The 26,562-nt window shown below is 39.8% G+C and overlaps 2 protein-coding genes across 3 annotated transcripts; both read right to left on the bottom strand.

Annotated features, from left to right (window-relative positions):
• Nucleotides 1-124: 124 nt before the first annotated feature.
• Nucleotides 125-6,712, bottom strand: lman2 (lectin, mannose-binding 2). Of its 2 annotated transcripts, none has more exons than XM_008327188.3 (8): nt 6,454-6,712; nt 5,861-5,979; nt 5,425-5,542; nt 4,088-4,170; nt 2,920-3,081; nt 2,560-2,674; nt 2,343-2,462; nt 125-2,182 (listed from the first exon to the last, which is right to left on the bottom strand). In XM_008327188.3, exons 1-8 carry the CDS (start codon nt 6,695-6,697, stop codon nt 2,022-2,024), a joined length of 1,122 nt encoding a protein of 373 aa, XP_008325410.2. In that variant the 5' UTR covers nt 6,698-6,712; the 3' UTR covers nt 125-2,021. The 2 variants fall into 2 exon arrangements, with proteins under 2 accessions (XP_008325410.2, XP_008325411.2); XM_008327189.3 differs by lacking the exon at nt 4,088-4,170 and adding an exon at nt 3,937-4,016.
• A 10,196-nt stretch (nt 6,713-16,908) lies between these two features.
• On the bottom strand, nt 16,909-24,044 carry LOC103391064 (homeodomain-only protein). The gene is made up of 2 exons (XM_008327187.3): nt 23,721-24,044; nt 16,909-17,247 (listed from the first exon to the last, which is right to left on the bottom strand). Exons 1-2 carry the CDS (start codon nt 23,865-23,867, stop codon nt 17,170-17,172), a joined length of 225 nt encoding a protein of 74 aa, XP_008325409.1. The 5' UTR covers nt 23,868-24,044; the 3' UTR covers nt 16,909-17,169.
• Nucleotides 24,045-26,562: the final 2,518 nt, after the last annotated feature.

Raw genomic sequence — 26,562 nt, 5'->3', positions numbered from 1 at the left:
GTTGCACAGTATTTGAAAGCTACGTGTTTGACGATAGCATTTACAAGAAAATTATGAAATAGTAAAACTTAAAATGCTCGAGTTTCTTGTGTAAAATTACATGGTATGTAGGAACGACACAGACAGCCTTTAATAACGTTTTAATCCAGTATTTCTGACGCGTAGAGCAGTTCAAGGTCTAATCTTAAACCAAACTGATGTGGCAGCGACTAACACAGACAGCCTCCTGGAACACAGGTAATATAAAAAGATGACCCTGATTTAAGAGTTGAAAACAAAGTAAACTCTGTTTTGGATGTTATCAAAAGATAAACATCAAAACAATTCTCTAGCTTTCAACAATTGGTATAAACAGATAACAGCAACATTGCTGAAAATGGAAGATTAAAAACAAAACTTTGTAAGAAAAATCATCAGTGAACATTTAGGGTTGACAGCTAAGAAGCTCAGTAGAAATCCTGATTGAGGCATGGCAATTCTTTTTGGATGGTTTCTTGTATTCTAATCTTCCAGAATTCTGCATGAAAGTGAAAGGTCTGGAACTATAAGTCTGCATAATGACAACATGATCAGTTAAAAAGTAAACATTTACTGTCTACTGTCAGCAACTGATTTCTGGTTGTGCCGGTTCTCTGCAATTCTAAATTACTCTAAAATACTTAAGAATAAAGCATCATAATCAGAGCAGGTGCAAGCAGAGACATCGCTCCAAATACTTGTTAACTGACACTTGTCTGTACCACACACTCACATCTTACCACCACTGAACCATTTAGCCTTCTTTTGAACTACAACTTCTGTTCCTTTAGAAAATAATCAAGTAAAACAGAACAGCACAGAAGGGCAGAACCAAAACCCCCAAAATAAGCATTGAAAACCAAGAATTAACAATTTCCAGAATCACAAATGCAGTAGAAATATTTCAAACATACTCAAGAAACAAAAGATTTTAAGGTCAGATTTTACCACCCTTATTTTTCTCTTTGGACTATTTTCTCCCTGGCACTTTGATCATTGGACTATAAGATATAATAAACCCCTGGGTCAGAATCAGACTGAGAAGATTTAGGAGGATATTATATTTACCAAAACACAATCTTGTTAATCATGGAGTATCATCCTTTCTCGTGCTTATAACAAACAACAGCTCTGATCAGATCTCTTCAGATTTGATTCTTGTGTAATGTAGTTTGGTGAGGTAATAGCAGTAATGTTGTAGCACAATGTGTTTGCACCAGCAAGACTAGAAGATTTTTAAGGAAGATCTGAGAGAAATTCTTCTTTTATTTTTCAAGTCCAGAACTCCAATCAGAGCAAATCAAAACTCACCAAAGAGATACACGCTCATCGTTTGGATCAGTGCAATTAGACAGTGTCAGGTTTGAAAACACTTGAAATGGTCTCATTGTGCAGCAGAGTTTGGATGGTCATGTTCAAGTAAGAGGCAATTGAGCAAATTGTCTGAAGTTAGTTTGCCTAGTTAGTTTACCCAAGTGTGAACACAAACTAAGATGTGGCTCTTTGTCGGTGTAAACATTACAGTAGCCGTGATTTTCACACAGAAGTTCAGAACCTAGTGTGCAAGGTGCTGGAGCCCCCTGCAAAACCTCAGCCAAGTGTGTTGAGCCTTTGGGATAGTAGTCACATCTCCATAGACAATCAAGGTGTGATCAGTGACATGATATAGACTTCTGAAGACCCAAAGATATGAGAGCATGACCTCGACCCTGCATGAATTAGTAAAAAGATTTTCAAATCACTACATTATTCATAACCTTGCCCACAAATCATTGAAAGGAAATTAAAAAAAAAATGACACACACATTTATCAGGGCCACTTAGTTCCACATCATCCTACCCACATCAAAAATATTCACCCACCACACAGTGCTTTAAAAGTTATAAACATTTTATACAATCTTTAGAAAAAAATTCACATTGAATGTGCTCGATCTGTTGTCTGGATACAGTTCAATCCACAGCAAACTCATCTTCTTTGTCTTCCTCATCTCACTCGCGCCTCAATAAAACCTCTTGTTCCTTTCCTGTCTTTTGTGGAAAACTACAGCTCCCACTACGCCACACACCACAATTCCTAGCAGAGCACACAGCAGAAGCAGGAAGACCTTCCATCCGGTCAGCGGCGTGCCGCGGAAGTTTCCAGTGGGGTCGTCAATGTTGTCTGTAGAGAAGAGAGTTTAGCTCAGAACCTGTGCTCACCTCATGAAGTGGTAGAACATCATGTGCATAAATTAAGTTTCAATAAAGTTGGAAAAAAACTTCAAGGAGTATTGAATGAAAAGTCACATAGTGTATAAGTATGTGACTAAATACAGTAGTACCTTTAGGGGACTTTAGGAGGCTAACACTGGGCTCGATCTTTGACCAATCCTGGTTCTCCTCCTCAGGAGTGTGTTCTACCATCAGCTGGTAGAGCTTCATGGAGATGATGTCATGGTTATCTGAAAGCATAGCATATAAATAGGAATGTTATGACTATTTATCATTTATATTTTTGACACCATTACTGTAGTACAGCTTCAACAATGTCAGGTCTACCAGACAAATCTCCTGTGGCTGCTGAGGCACCAAAGTAATATCCAGTAGGAAGACGAACACCCCCTATGTCAATGCACTCTCGCCACTCGTTCTTGTCATCCACATCAACCATCACCTACATAAGTGTCAACAAGATACAAAAGATGAATTATTTCTTCAATCTGTAATCTGACAGTGTTAACCATATCACTAATTTGGATTTTAAAACATGTACTTCCTACAAGACTGTAATTATTCCTTAATGACAGTATACTGTCATTCTGATTTATATACTACATATCAGACTGCAAATAACTATGCACAATTCAAGTGAAATATGTGCAGTATCTTAGAAAGCAAAAATCAAGCTTCTCCACGTACAGTGAGTCTTCCTCTAGAGTAGCGGATGGCCAGGTACGTGTCATGCTCCCTGTTCCTGATCTCAGCTGAGCAGCCTCCCAGCTCCGATGAACGTCCGTCTTTGCCGTGGTCGTAGCTCACCGAACCGTTGTTCACCATGGCAGAAATGTATGGAAAGGAGCGCTGGTGACCAAAATGATTGCACACGTATTAATATTTTTTTATAATAAAGGTAAAATTACAGAAGATGACTGAATGAAAACAGAGGAAAATAAAACAAGTCAATGGTACACATTCTTCATGCTTATAAATAGATCACACTGCAGTTTTTTTCAGGATCATCTATAAACCAAAAAAGGTTTCACTGTTTTTGATGGACAAGTCCAAATGAAATATCATTAAAATTTAGACACATGAAAACAGATTGAATCTAATGAGCTGGCTACAGTGTGAAGATGACAACACAAATAAACAGAGGTTAAATGATTTAAGAAACTATATATAAAAAAAAAACATGTAAAGGCTGCACCTTAGGTCCAAGGTGACACACAGTGTAATATACCACTGTTAGTCAGTTGTACTCAGACACACAGCAGTCCCACCAGAGCTGTGCACACTGATGGAATAAAGAATTAGTCGCTTTGCAAGCAATTAAACCTCTGGAAACAAAATGCCATGAGAAAAGCATTAGTCTTCAATCAATGAACACAGGATTTGCTGCCTTGCTGCCTTTGAGTCACAAAGTTTGTAATGTATAATCTAATGTAGAAATAGCTATGATACATGTAATAAGTTAGAATGAGGTGCTGAGGGTGCACAGCTTTGTCAATGCTATATTTCATTTTTGAGCCACAAAGCCATCATGCTCACAAAGCACCTTAAATAAACAAATATATGAAACTACAGCAAAACAAAGCAAAATACAGTGGTTTACACTGTTGAAATACATGAAGTTCCAATAACATGCCAAAAAAAAAACATCTGCAACAAATTTGTACAGACAACAGGCCAACCAGTTAATCCAGGGCAACCACTCACATCTGATGCCTCATCGTTTGAGTAAGTATCTATAAAAATGGCCAGCCCGTGGAAGAGAGCATTGTTGGAAAAGACGGGTCCTGCAAGGAAACAAGGCGGGGGGAGGAAGGGAGGGAGGTCAATCACCTCTAACCACACACTGCACACTTACATCCATCCCATGGAGGTCATTGCGAAACGTATCCAAAAAAATAGCCAGGCCAAGAAAGTGATCTTGGTTTCCAAACACGGAGCCTAGGATGGAGGCAGAGATGACGTGAGACATGACACAACGTCAGACACCAATCTGTGATCAACACTAATGACATGACATGAATGACTGGACAGGGTGAGGAAAATAAAGCTTTTGACATGGAGTCACAGCAGCTTTTTAGTCACACTCTGGTGTTTAACAGGTTTTCAAGTATTTTCCCTGAAGGACGTGACAAATACAGAGCTGCTGCCTTTGAGTCATGTGACCTTTTATCTTAACATGAACTCTGATTACGTAATGTAAGGCTGCAACAAAGGATTTTTACTAAATAAATCCACTGTTTTCCTGGTACAATTGTCAATTTTAAGTCGCAAGTTATTATTTTGTTTTTGTCAAACAACCTTTACTATCTAAATGAATGAGTCAAAAATCAGACAAACTTGATTCTTACAAACTTTAACAAAACAATTCCCTTTTTTAAAGTTAAATATCAAATAAAGTTGAAGGTATTTTCTATAGTATTTTTCACACCTGTAAAAAATAAAAATATCTCTGAGGTTTACAAAAAACATGAAGATGATCTCCAGGAAGTAGCCTTTAAATCTGCAAAGAGATTCTGCACCTAGGAGATGGAGATCAGGTTTTGTTCTTAGTGGCTGCTATAATGTTTCCTTCAGCTTCAGGCAATGACATTCAAACCTTTAAGACAACGTGTCGCCACAAAGATTGAAATTTAAACCCAGTTCACAATAAACAAACACAAACTAAAGAAACTGTAAAAGTATGTTTGAGTGACAATGATACTGGTTGATACCTATGACTGTGGTGGTAATATTGGTATCTTTTAATGTGCAGACTTTAGACTGCAGAGTACTTTTTTTTTACCATGAACCTGGCTCTACTACTGACTGATTACAATGGCTTACAATGCTTGCACTTCCACTGGGATGAAAGTGCTGAAAAATTGCACAGGGTGGTCCTCAGTTATATGATAAAAGCCAGGTGAAGCTTGTAACACAAACCTTTTGGGCTGAAGGAAAAATGTGCAGCACCTGCCCACCCTGGGAGGCTAGCACAGGGAAACACAGAGTCTCAGACATGACAGCAGAAAAAAATCGTGACACATGATCTGCAGTGCTGCAAAACTCACATGCAACACAATTCTGTGTTGAGTTTCAAAGCCGGAACCAGTCTGTTTCACACATTTGGTGATACATTAAACATCAACTATTCACAGTCATGTTGATTTAAAAAATATATATAAACATTGTGGTAAAATCCTAGGTTTGCCATACCTGAATGCAGTCTGTCCTTCGTGTACCATACAGCGATGCCGTCACCATGAAGATTCTTCTTTCCTGACCCGTGGACTCTGAAGTGCACATGCATCTCCCAGTCCTTTAGGTAACAAGGCTTCAAATAAGAAACAGGAAACATGATTACTCTCAGAAGCAGGTCAATGCAGAGAGACAGGTATGTAGACAGACTACGCACAAAAACTAAATCAGCCCAGGAATTGGCCAGTGTTACCAGCAATGTTATTGAAACAAGACCATCATGAGTAACACGGAAATATTAACAGTCATCATATAGCACAAATAGGCATAAAATTATAATTTAAATTATAATTCTGTTTTTAAATTAATCTAGTGGTTTCACCTAAATATCTAGAATGTACACCACGCTGCATTGAGTCTGAGGTGAATTCTCAAGGTTGTAACTTGTTCTCACCACAGTGTTCCAGATCGATCCCTGCTTGCTCCTCTCATCTGGGGTGAGTCGTACATATGATGATGACACCAACGTACTTCCCCAAAAGTCCCACTGACTGCTGTGGCTGCTGCCAACTCCTTAAATACAATTAGAACCATGGTCAATATAAGGTTTTTGTTTAGGTTATTTTGAGCTAAATTTGCCAATGAGACAACCCGTCTCATGTTGATTGAATAACGTTGTATATTTTGAAACGCTATTTGGCTTTTTAGTCATATAGTTATACTGAATGGCAATTTAAAAAACGGACATCACATCTCGCTGCACTGTAAAAGCATATGCAGGGCATTATATCAAATCAACTGTATTATGTTGTACATTGTTTAAAAGCCAGTCTCACTACAAATGTACCATGTGTAAGGTAGCTATATCAGTTTATGATGTGAAAAATAAAACAGTGAAATTATGTTACAACAACTTTAATTTAAACGTTTTGACTGCAACAGAATATCCGCTGTCGTCGCAAAAGTTTGCAAAGGCAAGAACTGTTTCTATAAGGCCACATACACTTGACGTTAACATGTTAGCCTGCTAGCTCAGGAGCAGCTTACCTTGATACGGTTTCATAAGCGAGTGTTCCCGTTTCAGGTGCTCCGCGTTTCCGTCTGTAATGTCACAGCACACCAACCAAAGCTGGAGCAGCAGCACCGTTACTGCGGTGCAGGTGTGCGCCTTAAAAGTGTTCATTTTTAACTGACAAAAAGAACTCTCGCAACAAATTTCTTCTTCTTGCGCCTTCTTCTTGCGCCTTCTTTTTTCTTCTATTGTCCATAAGCAGATGAACAGGCGCGACATCGCCACCTGCTGCTACGGAATTTGGAAAACACCATAACTGTTCAACGGTTATTAATATTTCGACATAAAAACAGTATTTCGAAAAATAAATATGTGAATGAATCTATCTATCTTTGAAATGGTTTGTTTTACCTGTTTTACTTGTTTTATGTTTCTTTTTTGTGTTTTTGAGAAAGAATAATCAAAAAAATTAAAAGTTTTAAATATTTTTTTTCTATAACCACTATATATACCACTAACCAAAATAGCATTTTTCGACCTTCTGCTCATGTGACAGACGTCTTCCATCGTAAAATGATTTTAATGATTCTTGATAAATACCACACTCTTCAGATTTACTTAATTTATCCAAATTGACCACATGGAACAGCAATAAAACAAACGTGTGTCACTGCAAGTGTATTTTTTGTGAACCTTTGAATACAAAAATGAAAATATTTATGAACAGATTGAAAAAGAAAATAACAAACAAAAACAATACAAACAGCACATTATTATTATTATTATTATTATTATTATTATTATTATTATTATTATTATTATTATTATTATTATTATTATTATTATTATTATTATTATTATTATTATTATTATTATTATTATTATTATTATTATTATTATTATTATTATTATTCACATAGCTCCTTTGTAGAACTGCTGCAGAGTGTTTGGACTACTTGAAGATCGTTTACAACTGATTTATTGTGTACTAAGAGAATTGAAGTGATTATGATGGAATGAAACATTTGTTGTATAATCACCTCCATCTGAAGTCTGGTCTGGGCATCATAAAACCAAACCCTAAAATAAGAAGGAAAGAAACCGATAGTAACCACTGCCGATCCTGGTTAATGGCTTGGCTTATATTGGTTTGAGTGCAACTGATGGGCCAAGAGCTTTAGAGATTGTTTAACTTTTTTACCGCGAGAATATCTTTCTTGAATTATCAGAATAAAATCATTTGGACTGATCACATTGTTGAAGTACCTGGAGTCTGAAGTACAACAGCAGTGACGCCACTGATCTCAAAGTATCACTCTCCTTCAAACCTCCTGCATAGGGTGTCCACAGAAGGAAAGGCGGAAGTTTTAGTCATGCAGACTCCAATTTCACAGAGTTCTCAGGTGCAGCGATGGTAACCAGGGACTCCTGGACTAGTATCAACAACTGGAGGTTAGTGTGACAACATCCACAGGTGACAGCTATCGTTCTGCATGACGAGACAGGATGGTGGCTGACAGAAGAGGTAATTAATAAAGGTTTCATGTTGACAGAAAGAAATACAACTCTCTCTGTATTCGTATTTACCGTCTAATGTTTCCTTGTTGATTCCGACAGATGTCCGGCCCAGATTCGGACCATCAAAGAGGTAAAGTTATGTTAACAGTGAAATGCACTCCACAATCTGGGTCATTAACATTGTACTGCATTATGAAATCAACTAAAACGTGTTCAGTAAATGAACCTTTCCTCATTTTTATTGCATCAAATGTACAGAAAATATCAATGGATTATTATTATTATTGTTGTTGTTGTTGTTACTTTTATCATTTTTTATTTTACATTTATGAAACCAGGTGGTGAAAAATACAACATTTAAATACCGTTGATGGATCAAAAAAAGTTCTGGACAATATACCTACTTGGTCTAACCTGTCTACCTAATACAGTTTCAACCCAATAAATTAAACTCTGAACATCCTTGATTGTTGCATCTGTGTTTGATTTGTGGCTGAAAAATATTAATAATAAGAATAATAATCAACATTTAAAGTATTTATTTTAACTTAAGAACAGGATCAGGTTTTTATGTTTTGCATCTTTGGCAGGAAGTAGAAAACAATCAGCACTAAAACCCACACAGTGGTTACAAACTGTATTCTGTACAGACAAAAATACTTACACTTGTATTTCATGCTGATGTTTGTTCTCTCCGTGGCCATTGTGTGAACGCTTCTCTGTCTTTTTGTGAAGGATCTTGGAGTTGGCGCAGCACAAAACCTCAAAAACAGTCTGGGCTACGACTCCTTGGTGAGACTCTCCAGGCATCACACAAACATTCTTTCCTACATATGTAAAAACAAATGCACTTTGGTGTTACCACAGGGAGGAATCCAACAATGGTCCATGTCCACTCCATGCTGCCGTGTTGTGAAACAACTTCTCCTTCCAGCTGTTATATCATACTTAATGACAAATTCATTTTTATGGATGTAGTTTGAATCGGACTCCACTGGTACAGGAGACTGTGTGGTCACAGTTTCCTTCCTTTGTTGCTATTTCTTTCAAACAGAATGATTTAAAACAGATGATTAAAGACACACGTGAATGGAATGCAGCTCTACGATCACACGGCATGGCTCCGGAGCCACAACTTACTGTAAACGTTTTTATTAGAATGGGTTTTAGTCAGTTTTCATCTCATTTTGAAGCCACGTGATTTGAAATTGCTTCTGTTATTTTACTGGATTGTCACCACAGCTGCTCTCTCATCGTTCTCAGTGATCTCATTTCTCTCTCTCTCACATGTCATCGGTCAGTGATAGGCTGGTCAGGGGAAACCAGGATCCGGTGTGGCCCATTTCTGAAGCTGCGCTCGCTGCCGTTCCGAGTCCACGAATTCAATACCTGGCCCAACACAAAAGAGATTTCTCAGCAAGGGAGAGTCCCAGCAAGAGGTAAAGTAACTTTGACCCATTTGCATCTCTGCACCCACCCACCATTATCATTGATGACTCTTTTCAACTCAGCACAACATAGAGGAGGAATGTCAGTACAGTTGTGCTGCACTGACACATTTGCCTAAACGTTTGCTGAAGCTCAATGGTTATGACTCTGATGTTGTTCTGATGCTTTTTGGCACCGGGACGAGGCAGGAAACTGTAAAGTGATGCTCAGGAACGATGCCAGCAAAATCCCGATCAGGGCCGATCACGCCTGAGAGCCTCAATTAGCCACAAACCTTTCCCTCTTTAACCCTTCAAGGCTTTTATTCTGATTACCTTATGTCTCCACAGCCAGCTGTCATTAAAACCATAGTAATGTACAGTGTAATTCAAGCACCTGCCTGGAGAAAATACTGCTCTCAGTGTAACAGTAACAATAGAACAGCAAGACCTGCAGGTCGTAGTGGAGTCAGTGGATCACGGCCCCTTGAAGTCACAGACTCTGAGCGTCTGATGCAGGTGTTCCTCATGTTATCTGGAACAGTTGGAATTTTTTTTGTAATTTTATTGTATTAATAATATTTTTTCAACCCAGGCTCATAGTACAACTGTCATCGAAACATTTTCAGCAGTTGAAGAGTAAATGAATAAATGAAGAGTCACTGCAGCCACACAGTGTGAAGGATAACATTCTCCAACACTGTATTGTTCTTGTGTCTCCGTGTCTGTTGGACAGAATGCCTTGGTAAATTATTGAATTTCATTCCTGGCTGTGACTGGTGTTCACTTTCAGGCAGGGAGGATGGTGATCATGTGCTGCTTCCAGTCAGCAGAGAATCACAGTTTGATTCAGACTGAATGTTCAACATGAAAAACTGTATGTTGTCTGAGAGCGAGTCAGAAATGAGAGTCAAAGATGTGAGGACATCTCTTCTCAGGTCTGAGTCTGAGTCAAGACACCTACAGCTTTTTGTTACTTTTAACCTAATGATTTGTCAAAAGATTCAATATTCACTATATAAACATAAACACTAACTGAACACTTAAGAAAATTGAAAAACAGAAATGTATTTCATGTATACATGTTATTTTTCTCCTGTTATTTTTCTCCTGTTTCCTGTATCTCCATCATCATCAGTTAAAAAATAACAACACACTGTTCCCTACAACTGGAGACATGGTTTTATTGTTTTGTCCTCACAACAAACTATAATGGATGTGATAAAAGCTTGCATTTTCCTGCAGGACTGAAGACAAGGAGGCGAATGTCTTCAGGAAGAGACGACCTCCTTCCGCCAAGACGTTCCAGTATGAAAGCATCGTCCGTTTGTCAACACCCAGAGGCAGGAGGTGCAGTTTACAGGAAGTGGGGTAAAAAAACAACCTATGAGGGTTAAACTGGGCTGAACTAAAGTCACACGTCTGTGTGGATGTGTGTGTAGCTCTGTTAAGGCTTTTTTCAATTTGTTGACGTCCTGGGTTTTAGTCCACCTACAGTAGCTCCCATCCTTCAGACCATACTGGGAAGGGTTGTGTCACAAAAGGGCAACTGGTGAAAAAAGAACAGTGCCAAATTTGGCTAAGGGAAAATCCTAAAATGTATTTTCTTTCCTTCTATTTGATCTTAAGCAAAAGAAGCCAAAACAAAGGAGTCGATTGTTTGTTTACAGATTAAAGCCAAGTCATGGGTTCAAGAAAGTGAAATTATCAGCAGTAAAATCCACATCTGAACATTGTAACTGTCCAATGTGTCAAAAGCATTATTTTTGTAAAAACAAAAAAAAAAAAATCTAGCTCCAAAGGGTGTATTTTTCAAAAGCGTCTGTAAAATTCCATGCTTTCAGAGAAAGCCAAATATCAACGGCAGCATATTTGGTATCTGCTGTGTTTTATGTGATTTATAAAAAGACTTCTGCGGTTGTCTGGGAGAATCCCAGGAGTCTAGAACCTTAGACAATAAACTCTATTGTCTGTGCACCTCGCTCTCCCACAGACTGACACTGAAATAACACACATTCAACGCCTTGGAGTCCAACAATAAATCTTATCATTTTCATGTCACGGGCTTGGACATTTTCAAACAGAATCATGTAGTTTTGAAGGTTTTGAGTCTGTGTTTTTCTATTCAAATGAGTGATCTTACATTGTAGTATCATACTCAAAATCCAGACATAATAATCAAACCAAATTGTGTGCTCATCCCTAACCCAGAGTTTATAGAGTGTTGTATTTGTGTGTTTCTCCTCCAGTCCTCCTCACACACCCCAGTGTGAGATTCTCTGTCCGATCTGGCACATCAACCCCAGAGTGAGGACTGCAGTGATCGGCCCTCGTCTGCTGCAGCTCTCACAGCCAAAAGGGAATCATCCTGACTATCAGAGCGACCGACAGGTAACACCCTGAAGCATTCAAAACTCCCAGCAAAAGACAAGTTAGCATGACTGGTTAGTTAAGACCACAGTGGTCGACTTTGCTAACAACTTTACAATTAGAGATCAAGTGGTCATTACATAAAAATAAAACAAATAAATACAAAAGATTTAAAGTTGTGTGCTTTAAACCCATGTTTGAACTTATTTTGCCCCACAGAGCATCATGTCCCCGGTGTCTGTGTCTTCCGGGGAAGTTCAGGCCTCACATCGACTGCTGCAGCTGTCACTGCCCAGATTGAAGCAGGGCAACATCTGCATTAAGATGGGACGTCCGGAGGAGTCCATCTGGGCTGTGAGAAAGCACTATCACTCAATATACATATATAACTCTACCGTCCTTTAAAGAACTCTAACATGGTTACTTGTCTGTAAAACACAGGTGTCCAAGGCAGCGAGAAGAGCCACAGCCAGCGCACGTGTGGAAAAACTGGCGACACCTAAACAGCTTCCAGAAGAGTACGTACCACCACGAGAACCAGAGTGGAGCCAAACGACTTAGTGGGCACCTGATGTCAGTGGAGGTCTATTTTTGTTATTAAAAAAGAGAATAAAACAATATTTAGGAGGAACTTTTAGGAGATAAACATGTTTGTCTGTCTGCTTGTCTCTCTATCTCTGTTTGTCGGTCTCTGCTTTTTTTCAGGCATGAAATCTGGAGCCTTGCGTTCCTTGGCAATTTCCACATTATGATTTATTTAGGATCTGAGTTGTAAATTTTGATTCCCTGGCAAATTTGGCAGCAGTGACAGTGAGTCACATCTGGAACCTGAAACAATTCTTTCTCAATCTGTTGCTAAAATGACGAACCTGAACGATTTAGTGATGCAGTTGAGCTGAACCCAACGTCTCCATCAGAACCACATGAGTATGAATTTATTTGTCAGCCTGCTGATTTTTATTTCACTATGTTTTTCTGGCTATGATGAAACCAGTAAATGGCGTCTTATTTGTCAGCCTCAGCATCTGCTTCTGATTGGAGACCACATGTGTGTTCACTGAGGGAACGTTTATTCCCTTCATGAAAAAATTTGTCTTGGCCCAGTCCGCTCATGCATTTAGGGTCGATCGGCTCAGAAGCTCCTCTAAAGGTCGTGACTGGTTGAATATCCCCACAGTCTGACCACAATGAAGTCAACAAAGAGGTCTGGGCTTTCATCATGGACGTCTACTGGAACACCACTGTGGTGGGATTCAGAGGCACATGGTGGAGACATCAGATGAAATGTTGGTCATGAATGAAGCAGTATGTGTCTCTGTCCTTCAGTATGGCCTCAACACAACTGGTCTCATAGTAGATGACATCTGACAGAAGCTGCGGATACTTTCGCCTGCGTTCAAATATTTGCACATTTTAGAAGAATAAGTTAAATAGACACCAATGTCCTGGTGTCAACTTGTGGTAAAATTCCAAAATATGTGGATTTGTGGTTAAATGGCATCTCTCTTGAAGAAGCTCTTGGACTAGCAACTGAACCATCATTCTCCTTCTCAGACCTTCTCAGACCTCAGTGATTATAACCTGCACTCTATCAAAATGATTCAATGTTTTCCTTGTGATGTTCAGTCACTCTTATTTCCATCTGCGTCTTTAGTTACCCCAATTAGAATTGGAATTGGTACAGTGATCTTTCAGTGTAGGGCAAGTGTACTCACCACTCCACCCCTGTGTGGTCGTTTCTATATGTAAATATTGTGTTGCCTCCACACCCGTGTTCAGAAGGTTTGACTGCAATAACACACACACGCACACACACACAGATCTATTCATGCGTTTGCACACAGTACCTTACTTCACCGTGTCTACACACAGGATGTTTATGTGTGCATTGAACCCACAACGTCTGCCAAGGACAGGAAACCAGTGTTCAACCAAGACACTGTCATATCGTCAACAGCTCTTGCTCTTCTCACACGTTTCCCATTGGTTGGCGTCGTGCAGTCCAGTCTAGGCCTAAACCTACAACATGAAATTGATATTTTATTCTGCCACAGAAAAAACACAATCTGCGACTTGAGTTGACTGTATCAGTGTGTTTGGGTGGATTTTATAAGTGAGTCTTTTGAAAGATCAGTGACTGATGTTGTTTCTTGAGCTCTGCCTTTGTGTAAATTATTGATACGCATCTATAAACGTACACACGGCAATGAGACATATTAGGAATTTTATTTTTCAATTCTCAGTGGTTTATTCAACAGGCAGTGATGTAATGACCTAATCAGTGTCACATTAAATGGAGCATAAAAGTCAGGGTGAAAAAAGAAAAGTCACACAGACGCCCGAGTCTGGCAGATTCTTCGCAGCTCTGCAGAGTTTTCTTAGCAACACACAAAAACTGCACCTTATTTGCATTCTCAGCACTCACACAGACACATTGTCTCTCACCATTTCGACACTCGCACCGTTCTGCCATCTGACTGAGTTGAGAACGGACAGAGGAGACTTTATCATACACTGATCGACATCATTTCTTTTTATCGTTTTTTTTTTTTAATTCTAGAAATGTAAAGATTTAGCAGACTTTAAATACAGGACACCGGAGAGTTGTTGTTTTGTAAAAAAAATAAAACCTTTGTGTGTTTAAGTGTGTGGGTGTGGACCTGATGTTCAGTAACACTGTGTGTAAGTGTAGGTTATGGCTTGTTGTGTATTTTAGGCTTACAAATGTCAGTGTTAGTCTGTTTGGACAGGAAGGTGCAGCCGTGTGATTGTGTTGATTTTGGATTCAAAGTGTCTGCAGTTTCATATTTTTATATGTAGCACTTTAAAAATAGTATGTCGTTGTGTTTTTGTTAGCCTGAGTTGACAGTGAAACTGACCTTCACAGCAGACGAGCCCTGAAACTCAGTGCAGCTTTATCATGTTTCATTGTTTTTGGGGTGATATTGATTTAATGCAAAGGTTAAGGGTCAAGACAGGTCACCGGTTGTTGTTGTGATGCCATTATTTTTTACTATGATGAGGAAAATACTACACATTGTTATCACATTCTCAAATACGTTCGTTCATAAAGATAAATTCTAACATGTGGTTTGTATTGCTCTCCTGTAGGTGGTGCGATATTGCTTATATATATATATATCTTGTATTCCAGGTTGGGTGTGTGTTTGTACAAGAGAAATATTTAAAAAAACAAGTCAGTTGCATGCATGGCTTGGTTGTCAGCTGATCCTGCAGCGACACACGTTCTCCAGGTCTCAGCTGCAGCTGTCATCCTTTGTGATCGCATCGTTTTACGTCAAACTGAACTAATAAACACAGTCATTCAGAAACATCCTGGTACACTGACAATGGAATCTGTGTGCACACACGTTCGTGCGTGAGTGCATTGTTTCTCCAGTGTGCTTTTATTTTCACACCCATGTGGAAAGAGGAAAACACACAAAGGAAGAGGCAACTGATCCACCACAACGTGTTCTTTTTCAGTATTTCTACATTTACAGTCTCACACACACACATAACATTTGTTTTAAATACTACAGCTGCACCGCATAAGCGATTAACCTGATTGGAAAACTAGGAAGCTAACAGGAAGTAGTTAAAATTATATGTCGATCAACAATAACAGCCCTGCACTGGTGGTGACAAATAGCTGAAAATAGAAAAAAAAAAAATCTAGATCCAGGAGTAGCAAAAGAATGAAGCTAGTTTTCAGGTGAAGTATTTTGAGTTTGGTACTGCAGCTTTAAAGCTGATCTAAAAAAATTATACAAGGATATTCTAGCTGCTGAACGTGTGTGTGGCAGACGCCAGAGTACACAGAGTGACGGGGGCTGTAAATCACAACATTGTGTGTGTTTGTGTACGTGTGTGTGTGTGTGTGTGTGTGTTCTAATGAACAGTGGCTCTACCTGTTGGTCCAGTGTTGGTTTCTGTTGAACTGGCTGTGAGGAAAAGGTTCCCACGATCACAGCGCCTCCACTGCCTGATCCTTGGCAGGAAACTTCATCCTCTCTTTTCTCAGTTCCACGTCTCTTCACACACACGCACACACACACACACACACACACACACACACACTGATGAAGCTAAGAAGGATTTTGGTCTTGATTCTCCTAAAAGAAAGTCCTCCACAGCAGTGGTGTGTGTGTGTGTGTGTGACTCCCCACTGAGGTTTGAAAGTGTGTGTGAGTGGACTCTAATTAGTACAGTAGGTTCCTTCATAAAACAGAATTGTTGTTGTTTGTAAAGACACAAAAACCTTTCCAGATGTGAGCTCCATTTTTAAGAATATATAATATGTTTTTTTTAATTACCCAGGGTGAACACACGTGTTGAGTTTATTTTGGAAAATTACATGAACTTCACGTGAGATCATGTCTCCTTTCTAGGGACCAGAGTGGACAATGAAATGACATCACCTGCCATTTGTTTAGCTGCCCTCAACACACACCCTCCCGCCCTCGCATCATTCCACCCCTAACTCCTGGACACGTCCCAGACAGCTTTTCTGGACAGCAGCTCAGTTTTCCAGCTGCGTCTGTTGTGTTTCCTCTTCCTCACATCTTAACTGGCCAGTGAACAGCTCGGCGTCCACTCCTGCCCCCCGCTGACGGACATACGTGTTGTAGACAATGCATGCAAACAATAGCCCCCCCCCCATGCCCCCCAGGCTCCAACCTAGTTTTTCTAAACCTCACTCCATCATTGTGTAGCACAGCTTCCTCAGTACATGTGGGGCCAACAGTGTGCAGACTCACAAGGGATGTGTTTTCCCATTGGAAAAACAAGCAAAATGTAAAAGAATATATAATGTTTATTGTATTAAATTATACCAAGTACTTTACTTTAACCCATCTTTTGAATTTTGAACTTCTGCAGTGATAAGTCAGATGTCACATGTCAGTTAATGATCCTTTTCTTGGAAATGAAAATATTCCTAACCAAAATGTTTAAAAATACTTTTTCCTTTATTTTTGAGTTTTCCCTCTGATAATACAGTATTCCATGACCATATACTGTAGCTCTACTGTTAAATTTGTTAAATTTTGAAGTGTCTGTTGTCTCAAAAATATTATACTATACACAATTATTTAAACTAAGGAAAACATGTTTTAAAACAGTCAGAATTTGTGATGTTTTTGTCAATGAAAAAAAATTAAATCTGGAGTCAAATTTAACTTAATATCAATACATTTATTTCTGTAAACATGGAGGTTATAATTGGCAACAAAAACACATACAACTTCACATTCTGTAAGTTAAAATAGCTTCATAGATACAACAAAGAGACGTGAACACAGGAGGAGGTGGAGGAGGAAGGCGGAGTAGTAGGTAGTGGAGGAGCAGGAAGACGAGGATGAGGTGAAGACGTCTTCTTGTCTTGGCCAAACGGGGTCAGCGATGAGCCTCGGGGCCTTCGGGAAAGCAGAACCCTTAATCCAAAACCGAGCCCAGTTTGGCTGGAAGACCCTCAGACTGTCGCCACTGTGCGTAACGTCGCCTGAACCATTTCTGAAGGACACAAAACAAAAGAGGAAGAAAAGAGTCACACACCTGAGGGGAGGGATCAAAAACAACCTGTTTGTGTAGAAACAAAAACTCACAGGTTTGTTTGTTTGTACACAGAGTGAAACAGGAGAGTGATGAGGTTACGGCTCTGGATAATGAAACACAGCCACGGTTGACATAAATATTCCTGAGAAGTGAACAGGTGGAGTTCGGCTGTTGTCAAAAATATGTCATTGTTTCTCATACACTGGTCCACTTTTCTTGTCCTCGATTTACATGTCGGCAATAAACTGACACTGTAGTGCAGTAAAGGAGGCCTAAATGTGAAACTGTATATCGGTGTTCGTCTGCACTGTGGTTATTGTAAATACATGGGCCAGACCTAATGACTGTGGAGTCTCAATTATCCAGGTCAAATTGATCACAAATGAAAAGCTGGACTGAATTTAAGAAAATGGAAAATATGAAAAGTGGTTTAATCAGTCCAATAAAATGTTAATAAGAAATGGATACAACCACTGTTGTTGCTGGTGTGGCTGCAGGGAGAGGCCTCGGAAAAACAATGAAGTGCTGCGCTGTTTTCAGAGTGATGTGATGTATATTGTCAATATGTCAAAAACGAATGAATTTTATCACTCTATAAAACCATTAATTATTGTTTTGTGAATTAAAAACATGTTGACTCGAAGTGACAGAAGTTGGAAAGGAACGACAGAATTCAACGTCAAATGTTGACAGCAGCTGTGATTGGATGAATGAGCTGTCAGTCACATGTCTGACCAATCACATTCACTCTCCAATTGTTTCACTCTTTTACATTTGCTCTGTTTCTTCAGACATGGCATCAGGGAGTACACAGAGGAACAGAGGAACAGAGGAGCGGTGAATGAAAAGACAAACGATGAAAGTAATCTGAAAAAACAAAACAAGTGCATCTACGGTGAATGAAAAGACAAACGATGAAAGGAATCTGAAAAAACTAAGTGCATCTTTATTACACACCGTAACTTATGGTGTGTAATAAAGGTGCACTTAGTTCTGGTCTACGAGGCCACAGAGGTAATGGAACTTAATCGCTCACGGTGCAACTAAATGAACAAAACTACAAAGCACAGTGGTTTCCCTTCCAGACCCCCAACATACTGCAGTACAATTGTCTAAAAAGCTAAAAAGTTTGCTGATTCATGCAAACACAGCTTGAAGTCAAGGCTGAACTGGAACCAAGGAAACCACAGATAACCACAGATGGCAGCACCTGACTGAGTCTGTCTTAGATTCTACCGGACTCTTCTGCCTGCACTTCTGCACTCTGACCACACGGACAATGACTCCCGCAAACTGTTGTGACACTCGGCTGTGAAACAACCTGCTGCATCATTATTTTTTGGGCTTATGTTGTCAAGGGAACCACAACAATGCTGACATCATCTCAATAAGACATGGGAGGAGTGGGTGTTTGACACAGATTTGTCTGACGGATGGGACAGATTCCAGACTTGGACTAAAACCAGATGGAATCCCAACTTTGGGGACTTGACTGTGTTTGGAAATACTGCACTGATTTACAAAGTGGTCTCTTGAACTTGGCAGGTCCAAGGCCTATGGTGTTGTTATAGCGCATCAATATTACTATTCATCAACTCAACATCCAGACTGTATTAAGTTTAAGCTAGGTTATGTGTCTATTTTTACTGAACCATATGGACAAGTCAGGTTGGAGGTGCTTTAAAACCATCTACTTGTCTTCACCAAAGTCCATAGAGAGAAAAAAACAACTGAGTTCTAAATTAACGTCACAGAGAAAACTATTTTAAACATCAAACTCAAGCAGCCACTCACTGGAACTTTATAATAAAACTTTGGATTTATTACTTGAGTCTGTCATGGAGTAAAATCAATTATTTTCTTAATTTCATTTTTCCGAAAAGACTGACTCAAAAGTCGCATAAAGTTCACAGCCATATACACTACAGTCTGGGAAAAATCAGTGTGTGGCAAAATGGAAACTTTAGTGTAATAGTATAGGAATCAGTCTCGAAAATTAGTGATGCAATTTCCACGTATCCTGTTGGCTACGTCAGCTTGGATGGGACCTACAAATGGTTCAAATATTTTTTTTCTAGGGTCACTTGTCATTATAGGCCTACATATTTTTCAAGCTTTTTTTTCACAAAAATCCCGTGTAGGTCTCTGTTTAAAAAGTGCATTCTTGTAAGTAGTATCAAAATAATAACATTTCTTTTTTTGATACAAAATATATCCTGCTGATTTGTTACCTTTAAAAGTAGACTGCCTGACCCCACTGTACCATTGAGTGTCATATCATGATGTGAGCTGCAAACCCTGATGTCCAAACCGAATTCATTCAACTTGTATAACGCCAAAGGAATTTAAATTCAAAGCCTCTTCCCTCTTCCAGGTTTTCAATGTGAGTAAACTGATTTTTGTACTTCGTTTTGTTTCTGGTACAAAAGAGCTCTGAACCGCCGGCGCTCTGGCGCTGTTTCTGAACAATAGTGTAGATTTATTAGCCTGCTGACCCATACAGCGGTGCTCATGTCATTTTCTCCCCCATTGACATTCAACGGCGTTACATAATAAGGTCTTTCAAACCTGACTCTACCCTCAAAGCAGGGACTGTGCTGCGTCAAAAACAAATAAACGGTGTGACGGGAGCTTAAACACACCGCCTGTTGTAAGTGTTGTCCACGTGAGCGAGGGAGTGGCAGCTGCAGGGAGCGGGCTTCTTTAGGCGGAAACATTTATTGGAACACAGATAAAGAGAAGGTGTGCAAGGAGGTCCAGAGGGCCTCTGGGTTCTCTTCCATTGCCTACATTAACAGTCCGAGACCACAGAAGAGCCCTTTTTCATGAATCTTTTGAGACACAGTGCTGAAGCAGGCCAATGATGCTGGGTGTATGTCAGTCACCTGAACCAACTCAGCATGTGGTGTAATTAGCTCAGTCTGTGTCTGTCTCTTCACTGGAAGTTGTCAATGCAACAAAGGCGCGGTTGGATGATTTATACTTGAACATTGGGGCAATAAATGCACCGAATAAATTATTGTAAGAGCAATTGCACAAACTGTATTTCAAGGGCACTTCGTTTTAACCTCCTGACAACAGACGACCCTGGTGTAAGGAGATTCCAGTCATGGTTTAAGAAGTTCTCTGAACGTTAACGCTGTTTATTTTATTTAAGTATTTACTACAGTATTTTCAAAAATGGTATGATGAACGTACCTGTATGTATTACTTAGTGGAACAAACGCAGCAGAACTAAACCCTACAATAATGTCCACCTACAGAGGACGTGGCATTTTACTAATATTATAATCCTAATGCTCCAATCACTTCTCTAAAATATAAGGGTTTGAATCTTGAATTTTCATGTTTTAGTTCAGCTGCTGAAACCTCCCAAGATTTTCAAGTGATCCGTCAGGTTAAAACAGTCTGGATGAACCGGTTGGTGCAGATAAAGTACAAAAACCAGGGTGGAGCGTTTCTCTGGTCGACATTGTGGAGTTATTGACTGGTGAACTGTTTGTACTGGTAGAGTTAATCATAACAAAAAGGTCAATATATTCCTTGTCATGTGAGCATCCCAACCCCGACTGCAGAAATTTGACTGTAAAATCGTCTCATGATGCATGAAGGCTAACACCAGGATTTTCATACAGACCTTTGCCAGTCCCGGACACCAACAACACCTCAGTCGAGGTCATGTCCACTTTAAATGTGGACATTTATCTCTTCCTGCCAAACAAAAGGTATTTATTCCTCTCTGTGCTTTGACACAGACTTATCTGTGAGTGGAATGCCACCGGAGGAGTCTGCAGGCTTTACTTTGGTTATCACTGCTCTGATGGCTCACATCTGGCTCCTGATGTGAGAGCTAAACCGACTGTACACTCCAAGCCAAAAAACATTCCTCAGATAGAAGCACGGTGGGAGTACACACACGTGTGGGAGAGACTGAATACCTCAGAAATAAAGTGATGTTTTACAGAAATACGTCTGGGTTTATTTCTACTAATTACTCTGTGAAACAAAATCCCTGTATTTACTGTATAAACTCATTTAAATCTGAATTAAATGGTTGATATTTACACCTGGGTTTGTGTTATTGTATTTCCGAGGTCTGTTTACAGCACGTGTTCAGCAGATTATACGATAATGTTTTCTTTTTGTCAAATGTGGTGAATATTTTTGGCTAATGTTGAGGTATTTCTTGGCTAACCTTTATCTATTTTAAACACTTTGTACTGCAGGTGTCATTTTTTAATCATGTTCTGATGTTAAAGACTGACCTTTGTAATAATACCACATTATTTGTTATAACTTTGGAAACGATTAAATGTACAACAGGAGCATAATTTGACAAAACATCACGAACATGAAGTCTTTGTACATTTTTTTCACTTTCAAAATTCTTCAAGCGGGCCAGATTTAACTCCCAAGTGGGCTAGTTTTGGCCTGAGGGCCGTATGTTTGACACCACTGCTTTAAATCCAATAGATAGCCCTGGTATGAATATTTACTTATTTTACGGAATCCCTTTTTAATCTGCACAATATTTTTTTAAATTTCAACTAATTTTTTTTTATTGGCACTACTTTATCTCCATCTTTATGAACTCGTTTGTCTTTTCAAAATGAATCAACCATAGAGAATGAGCTGATCACATCCACTGTCAAGTTTGATACATACAGTATGACATGTTTGTTTTAATATGAATAAATAAATGACTACACTGGTGATGACACGCAGTCAAAACTGTCATCTGCCAGTGAATTCTTTAAGAAATGTTTGAAGGAAACCACTGAGGAAAAGGCCTTTAATTGAAGTTAGGAACCAAAATGTTTGATCACTGGTGAAAGAGACTAAGCCAGGAAGTTTGTCGCTCGTGTTTGAACTGCTCTGTGTGACAATCGCGGGCTATTCATTTTCTGTTGACTCCATATGACGCACACGAGGAGACGAGCACATGTGTCACGTGTTTGTTTGTTTGATTTTCCTCCTTGTGAATGAAAAAATCCATGTAACCCCAGAGCGCACTTGAGGGTGGTCGCTTTCAACTCAGCCTGAATAGATGAATAACAGCAGAAGCCTTCACTTCACTACACCACACGACTTCATGGTGAAAAACAAACCCCACGACTCTGTGATGATTAGCGGGGTCCCTGCATTCAGCATCCAGCATCGCTTTGAACACCAATAAGAACTTTGGTCACACAGCGGCATGTTTTCACAAAGACGTCAGCCACAGTCACTGGGACCAGAGTCACAGTCCACAGATCTGCTGCATTCAGTTTCAGTGGAGCAGCTACTGGTTTGAATGGAACTTGGAAATGTTTCATTATCTTCCGTTCATGCACTTCCTGTGTGTTTTCATTGTTGTTTGTTGGCACTGAATGATGATTTTGAACTTTTTCTACTGCCTGCTGTGGAAGAAAAAATGTCCCCTGAGAAGAATAAAGATTGTTTTGATCTTCATTGGGTTGTTGTTTTGTTATTGTCTGCATTTTAGAAATGGCGATAGTTGAACAGTTGCCAAACAAATCACCAGCTTTGAAGTCCTCATTTTTGTTTTGACCAACATCATGTTTACCTCTCTGTTACTGGCTGGGAGGTTCAACATGTGGTTGAGTGACATTCTCAAGGACACAATGGTAAGAAAAACCACTGGGGGCTGGTAACCTCCCCCCGACATCGGCTGTGTGATCGCAATTAACTAATCTGATGTAGAGCTGTCACAATGATGCCATAACTGTCCTAGGACAAAATGAGAACGCAGCATCCGACCCGCCCTGAATCTTTCACTGGTAATTTTGACACAGACAGATTTCATACATTTCACCCCTGGAGTCTCTGAAGGAGAGACAGTTATGTCATTGACAACGCATGTCTCCTGATCATGGCTGACCAAACATGAAGCATTTCGAGGCAATCCAATGACAACGCACTCTGACTCACGTCCAATGACGTAACATGGCATCCTTGGAAAATCAGGCATTTCAGGAAACCTTCAACAACAGTGTCAGGATTCCACAGAGGTCACATGAATGTGACAACCCTCGTGACCTCTGAACTTTCTTTGCACTACATTATCTGATGAACATAAAGGCAGGACTGATGTGTTGTTCTGCCTGGGCTGAAGTACTACTGCTCTGTATACTGTACAGTATACTATGGCACAGACTTAGATTATTTCCCTTTATATTTAGAGAAAAAAGCCGTCCTATTATACAGAACAAGGGCCAAGTCACAGCTTGATGATGAAATATTTTAGATATAAAGAAATAAAAGAGCTACGAAGTAATTATAGGTATAGTATAGTATTTAAAATACATAAATGTATATTAAATGCTTCCTTATTACCATTTTTGTGTTAGTTTAGAGAAAGCAGATTACATGACAGAAATTCCATTAAAAACTATATATATATATATATATATAGATATTTAAAGACGTACTTGTGTGTCCTGCTCCGACAGTCCACACTCCGCGGCCACCAACATGAGCATGGTTTCGTCCGGGTACTTGCAGCCTTTGAAACTATCCTCCAGTACTTTGAGCTGCTCCTCTGACAGCTTCATCAGGGCCGGAGATTGCGAATCCATGACTCTCACAAACTGTTTTATCCAAAAGTCCAAAACAGCGGCAGCGGCAACCAGGACACGGCGGTGCGCACAGGACGCACAGGACGCACGGATGGAGAGAAGCGCAGTGAGTGGAGAGGACTCACACTGACGGATGCGTGCGTGTGTGTGTGGACTGTGGGTGTGTGTGAGAATGTGGAGGGTTTTACTACTATCAACAGTGGATAGGCCACTCCCACCCGGAGCTGGACACTCCCCCAAACAGAACGCCACGGGGAGGAGGATGAGGAGGAAGAGGGGAAAAACAAAGTGGAAGGAGCAGGAGAGTTCGTGAAGAAGGAAGGAGGAAGGAAAGAAGAAAATGGAGGAGAAGCACAATTCGAACACATCCGTCCATTCAACCCATGGGTGGGTTCACATGTTCGGGCTGGGTGGGTGGTCATGTGACTCTTTCATCATTCATCTTTAACCTTTCCATCTCGTTATTTAACACTGGAGTCAAATCCATCAGGAAAAAGACTGGAGTTCATTAACATTCAATCCCTCACATGGAAGTCTGACTGCTGTTCCTCTCTGTAATCCCACTACTCTGATACGGAAATTATTCCCACTCTAAAACACTGGTCACGTGATCAGAATCCTGGAAGCAGGAACATCTGGTTGCACTCGGTATTTCCAAGTACGTAGTTCTCCCATATATTAGATGTTACAGCTCTACTGCAGCAACACAGTGGTAAAGTGGTAATCATATTTGCCTTACAGCATGGAGGTCACTTGTTTGATTCCCTGTGGTGACTAAAAGGTCGATTGAATGAATGAATTCTCCCCTTGAGGAGTAAAAAAAAATATTTGCAGGATTAGGGTCATTAAACACATTAAACCAGTGTTTTTCAATCCTGGGGACGAGGCCCCACGTGGGGTCACCTGGAATTTAAATGGGACTGCTTGAAATGTCTAGTAATTGATTTAAAATAACTTACTGATAAAAATATTTTTTTAAACTAATGATTATTATGATATGCTAAGGCATTGTTTCCCAAAGACTGGGTCGCGACCCTCAGGTGGGTGGCAAGTGTTTTTTTGGGGGGGGTCGATTTACATCATGTTTCCCAGGAGTTTACGAATAATGTCTATTGACTTGGTTTGCGACTTTTAAAATATGGGTTCCCAGAAAAACAGTTTGGGAAACACTGTCCTAAGGTAGCCTACACTAGGGAGGATGAGGACAACGGAACAACTCCCACTCTACCATCTACACTTTCACATGACTCCCTCTGTGTGTTTATGTTCTCTGGACCAATCACAGATAACGTATGTTGACATTAGGAGGATTTGTGAGTCACCTGCTCCAGCACAAAATAAGATGACAGTCCTTTCAAAATCATCAAATCTCCTCCGCCATCACACACACACACACACACACACACCCTAAAGCCCTTTCCTCCTCAGTGGATACTGTTATGTAATCGTTGCTGTACAGTACTCAGCACAGGACTCTCCCTGATCAGATAAATACTCAGTGTTATGGTGATTCTGCAGAGACGGAAACGTCCTGGCTGACTATGTTGAATTTCACATGATGGAACTGGTAAATACAGGCCTGATAAAGCCCACATCCACAAACACACACAACACACAACACACACAACACACAACACACAACACAGTGCTCCCTTTGATGATATCTTTGGATTCTTGATTAGACCCATAATTATGTGGTTCCCTCACTGAAAGCTTGACTTGAGCAACAGTTAAGCTCGCCGGCTGATTTCCTTCTCACTGCCACATTAGTGCGTGTCCTGCACAAATCTCTGTGAAATAATACAGAGTTCTCCAGTGAAGTCTTCAAGTAAATCATCCTTATTTCTCATTTATTACTCAGTGACCATTCGATGTCAATTAAATGTAAAGGTTTCAACACAGACTGTACATTGAACATGAAGGTAGCCAGAGCTAAAATATGAAACATTCAGATTTCAACTCTATATAAACTACGCAAAGAAAACCAAAATGTACGATTATTTAAAATGAGCCGTGAGATCGGCGATTACAGTCGGGCCTTGAATGTAAACCGAAAGTAGCGGTAAGCACCAGGTTTACCCGCTACAGGACTTTTTTTTTCTGTCTGTGGTTCAGTGTGAAGATTAGGGTTTGTTTCCTTGTTTCGTTACAACAGTCTTACATTATGGGCTGCCTCCAAGGAGCACAATTACAACTCACTCCCTTGCCCTGAAACCCACTTTTAGAATCACTGTGTTACAATATTTTAAGTTCTCCTGACGACTGAGTAAACGTCAGGTATCCTGGACAAACTTTGTTGTTTTGAAGTGAAATACAAACAAATAAAACACAGCACAGATGAAGTCGGGCTAAAATGGTGATGCATTGTTGAACTGAATGTTTGTGCAGTGAGAGTTGACAGTGTATCAACACTCTGATAATACAGCGTCAGATTAGGACAGACAAACAGTTCTGTGTCGTGTTCCCATACACTTCTGCACACCGCTGCGTTTGATTGGCCGCTGCATGTCACCCATGCTGTATTTAATGATAAGATGGTCAACCATATCTAACTGATCCAAAGTTCACTCTGATGGTCCTGATGGTCCTAACATGATTTTCTTTGTTTTTATATAATATGTTGACTAATGGATTGAGTTGGATTCATTTATTTGAAAGCGTTGCCAAACCAACTGGAACCCAATTTAAAAAAATG

This window comes from Cynoglossus semilaevis, chromosome 15, assembly GCF_000523025.1.
Source record: "Cynoglossus semilaevis isolate Cse_v1.0 chromosome 15, Cse_v1.0, whole genome shotgun sequence".
NCBI lineage: Eukaryota > Metazoa > Chordata > Actinopteri > Pleuronectiformes > Cynoglossidae > Cynoglossus > Cynoglossus semilaevis.
The sequence above is the reverse complement of the archived record's forward strand: the minus strand, read 5'-3'. Positions and strand labels throughout refer to the sequence as shown.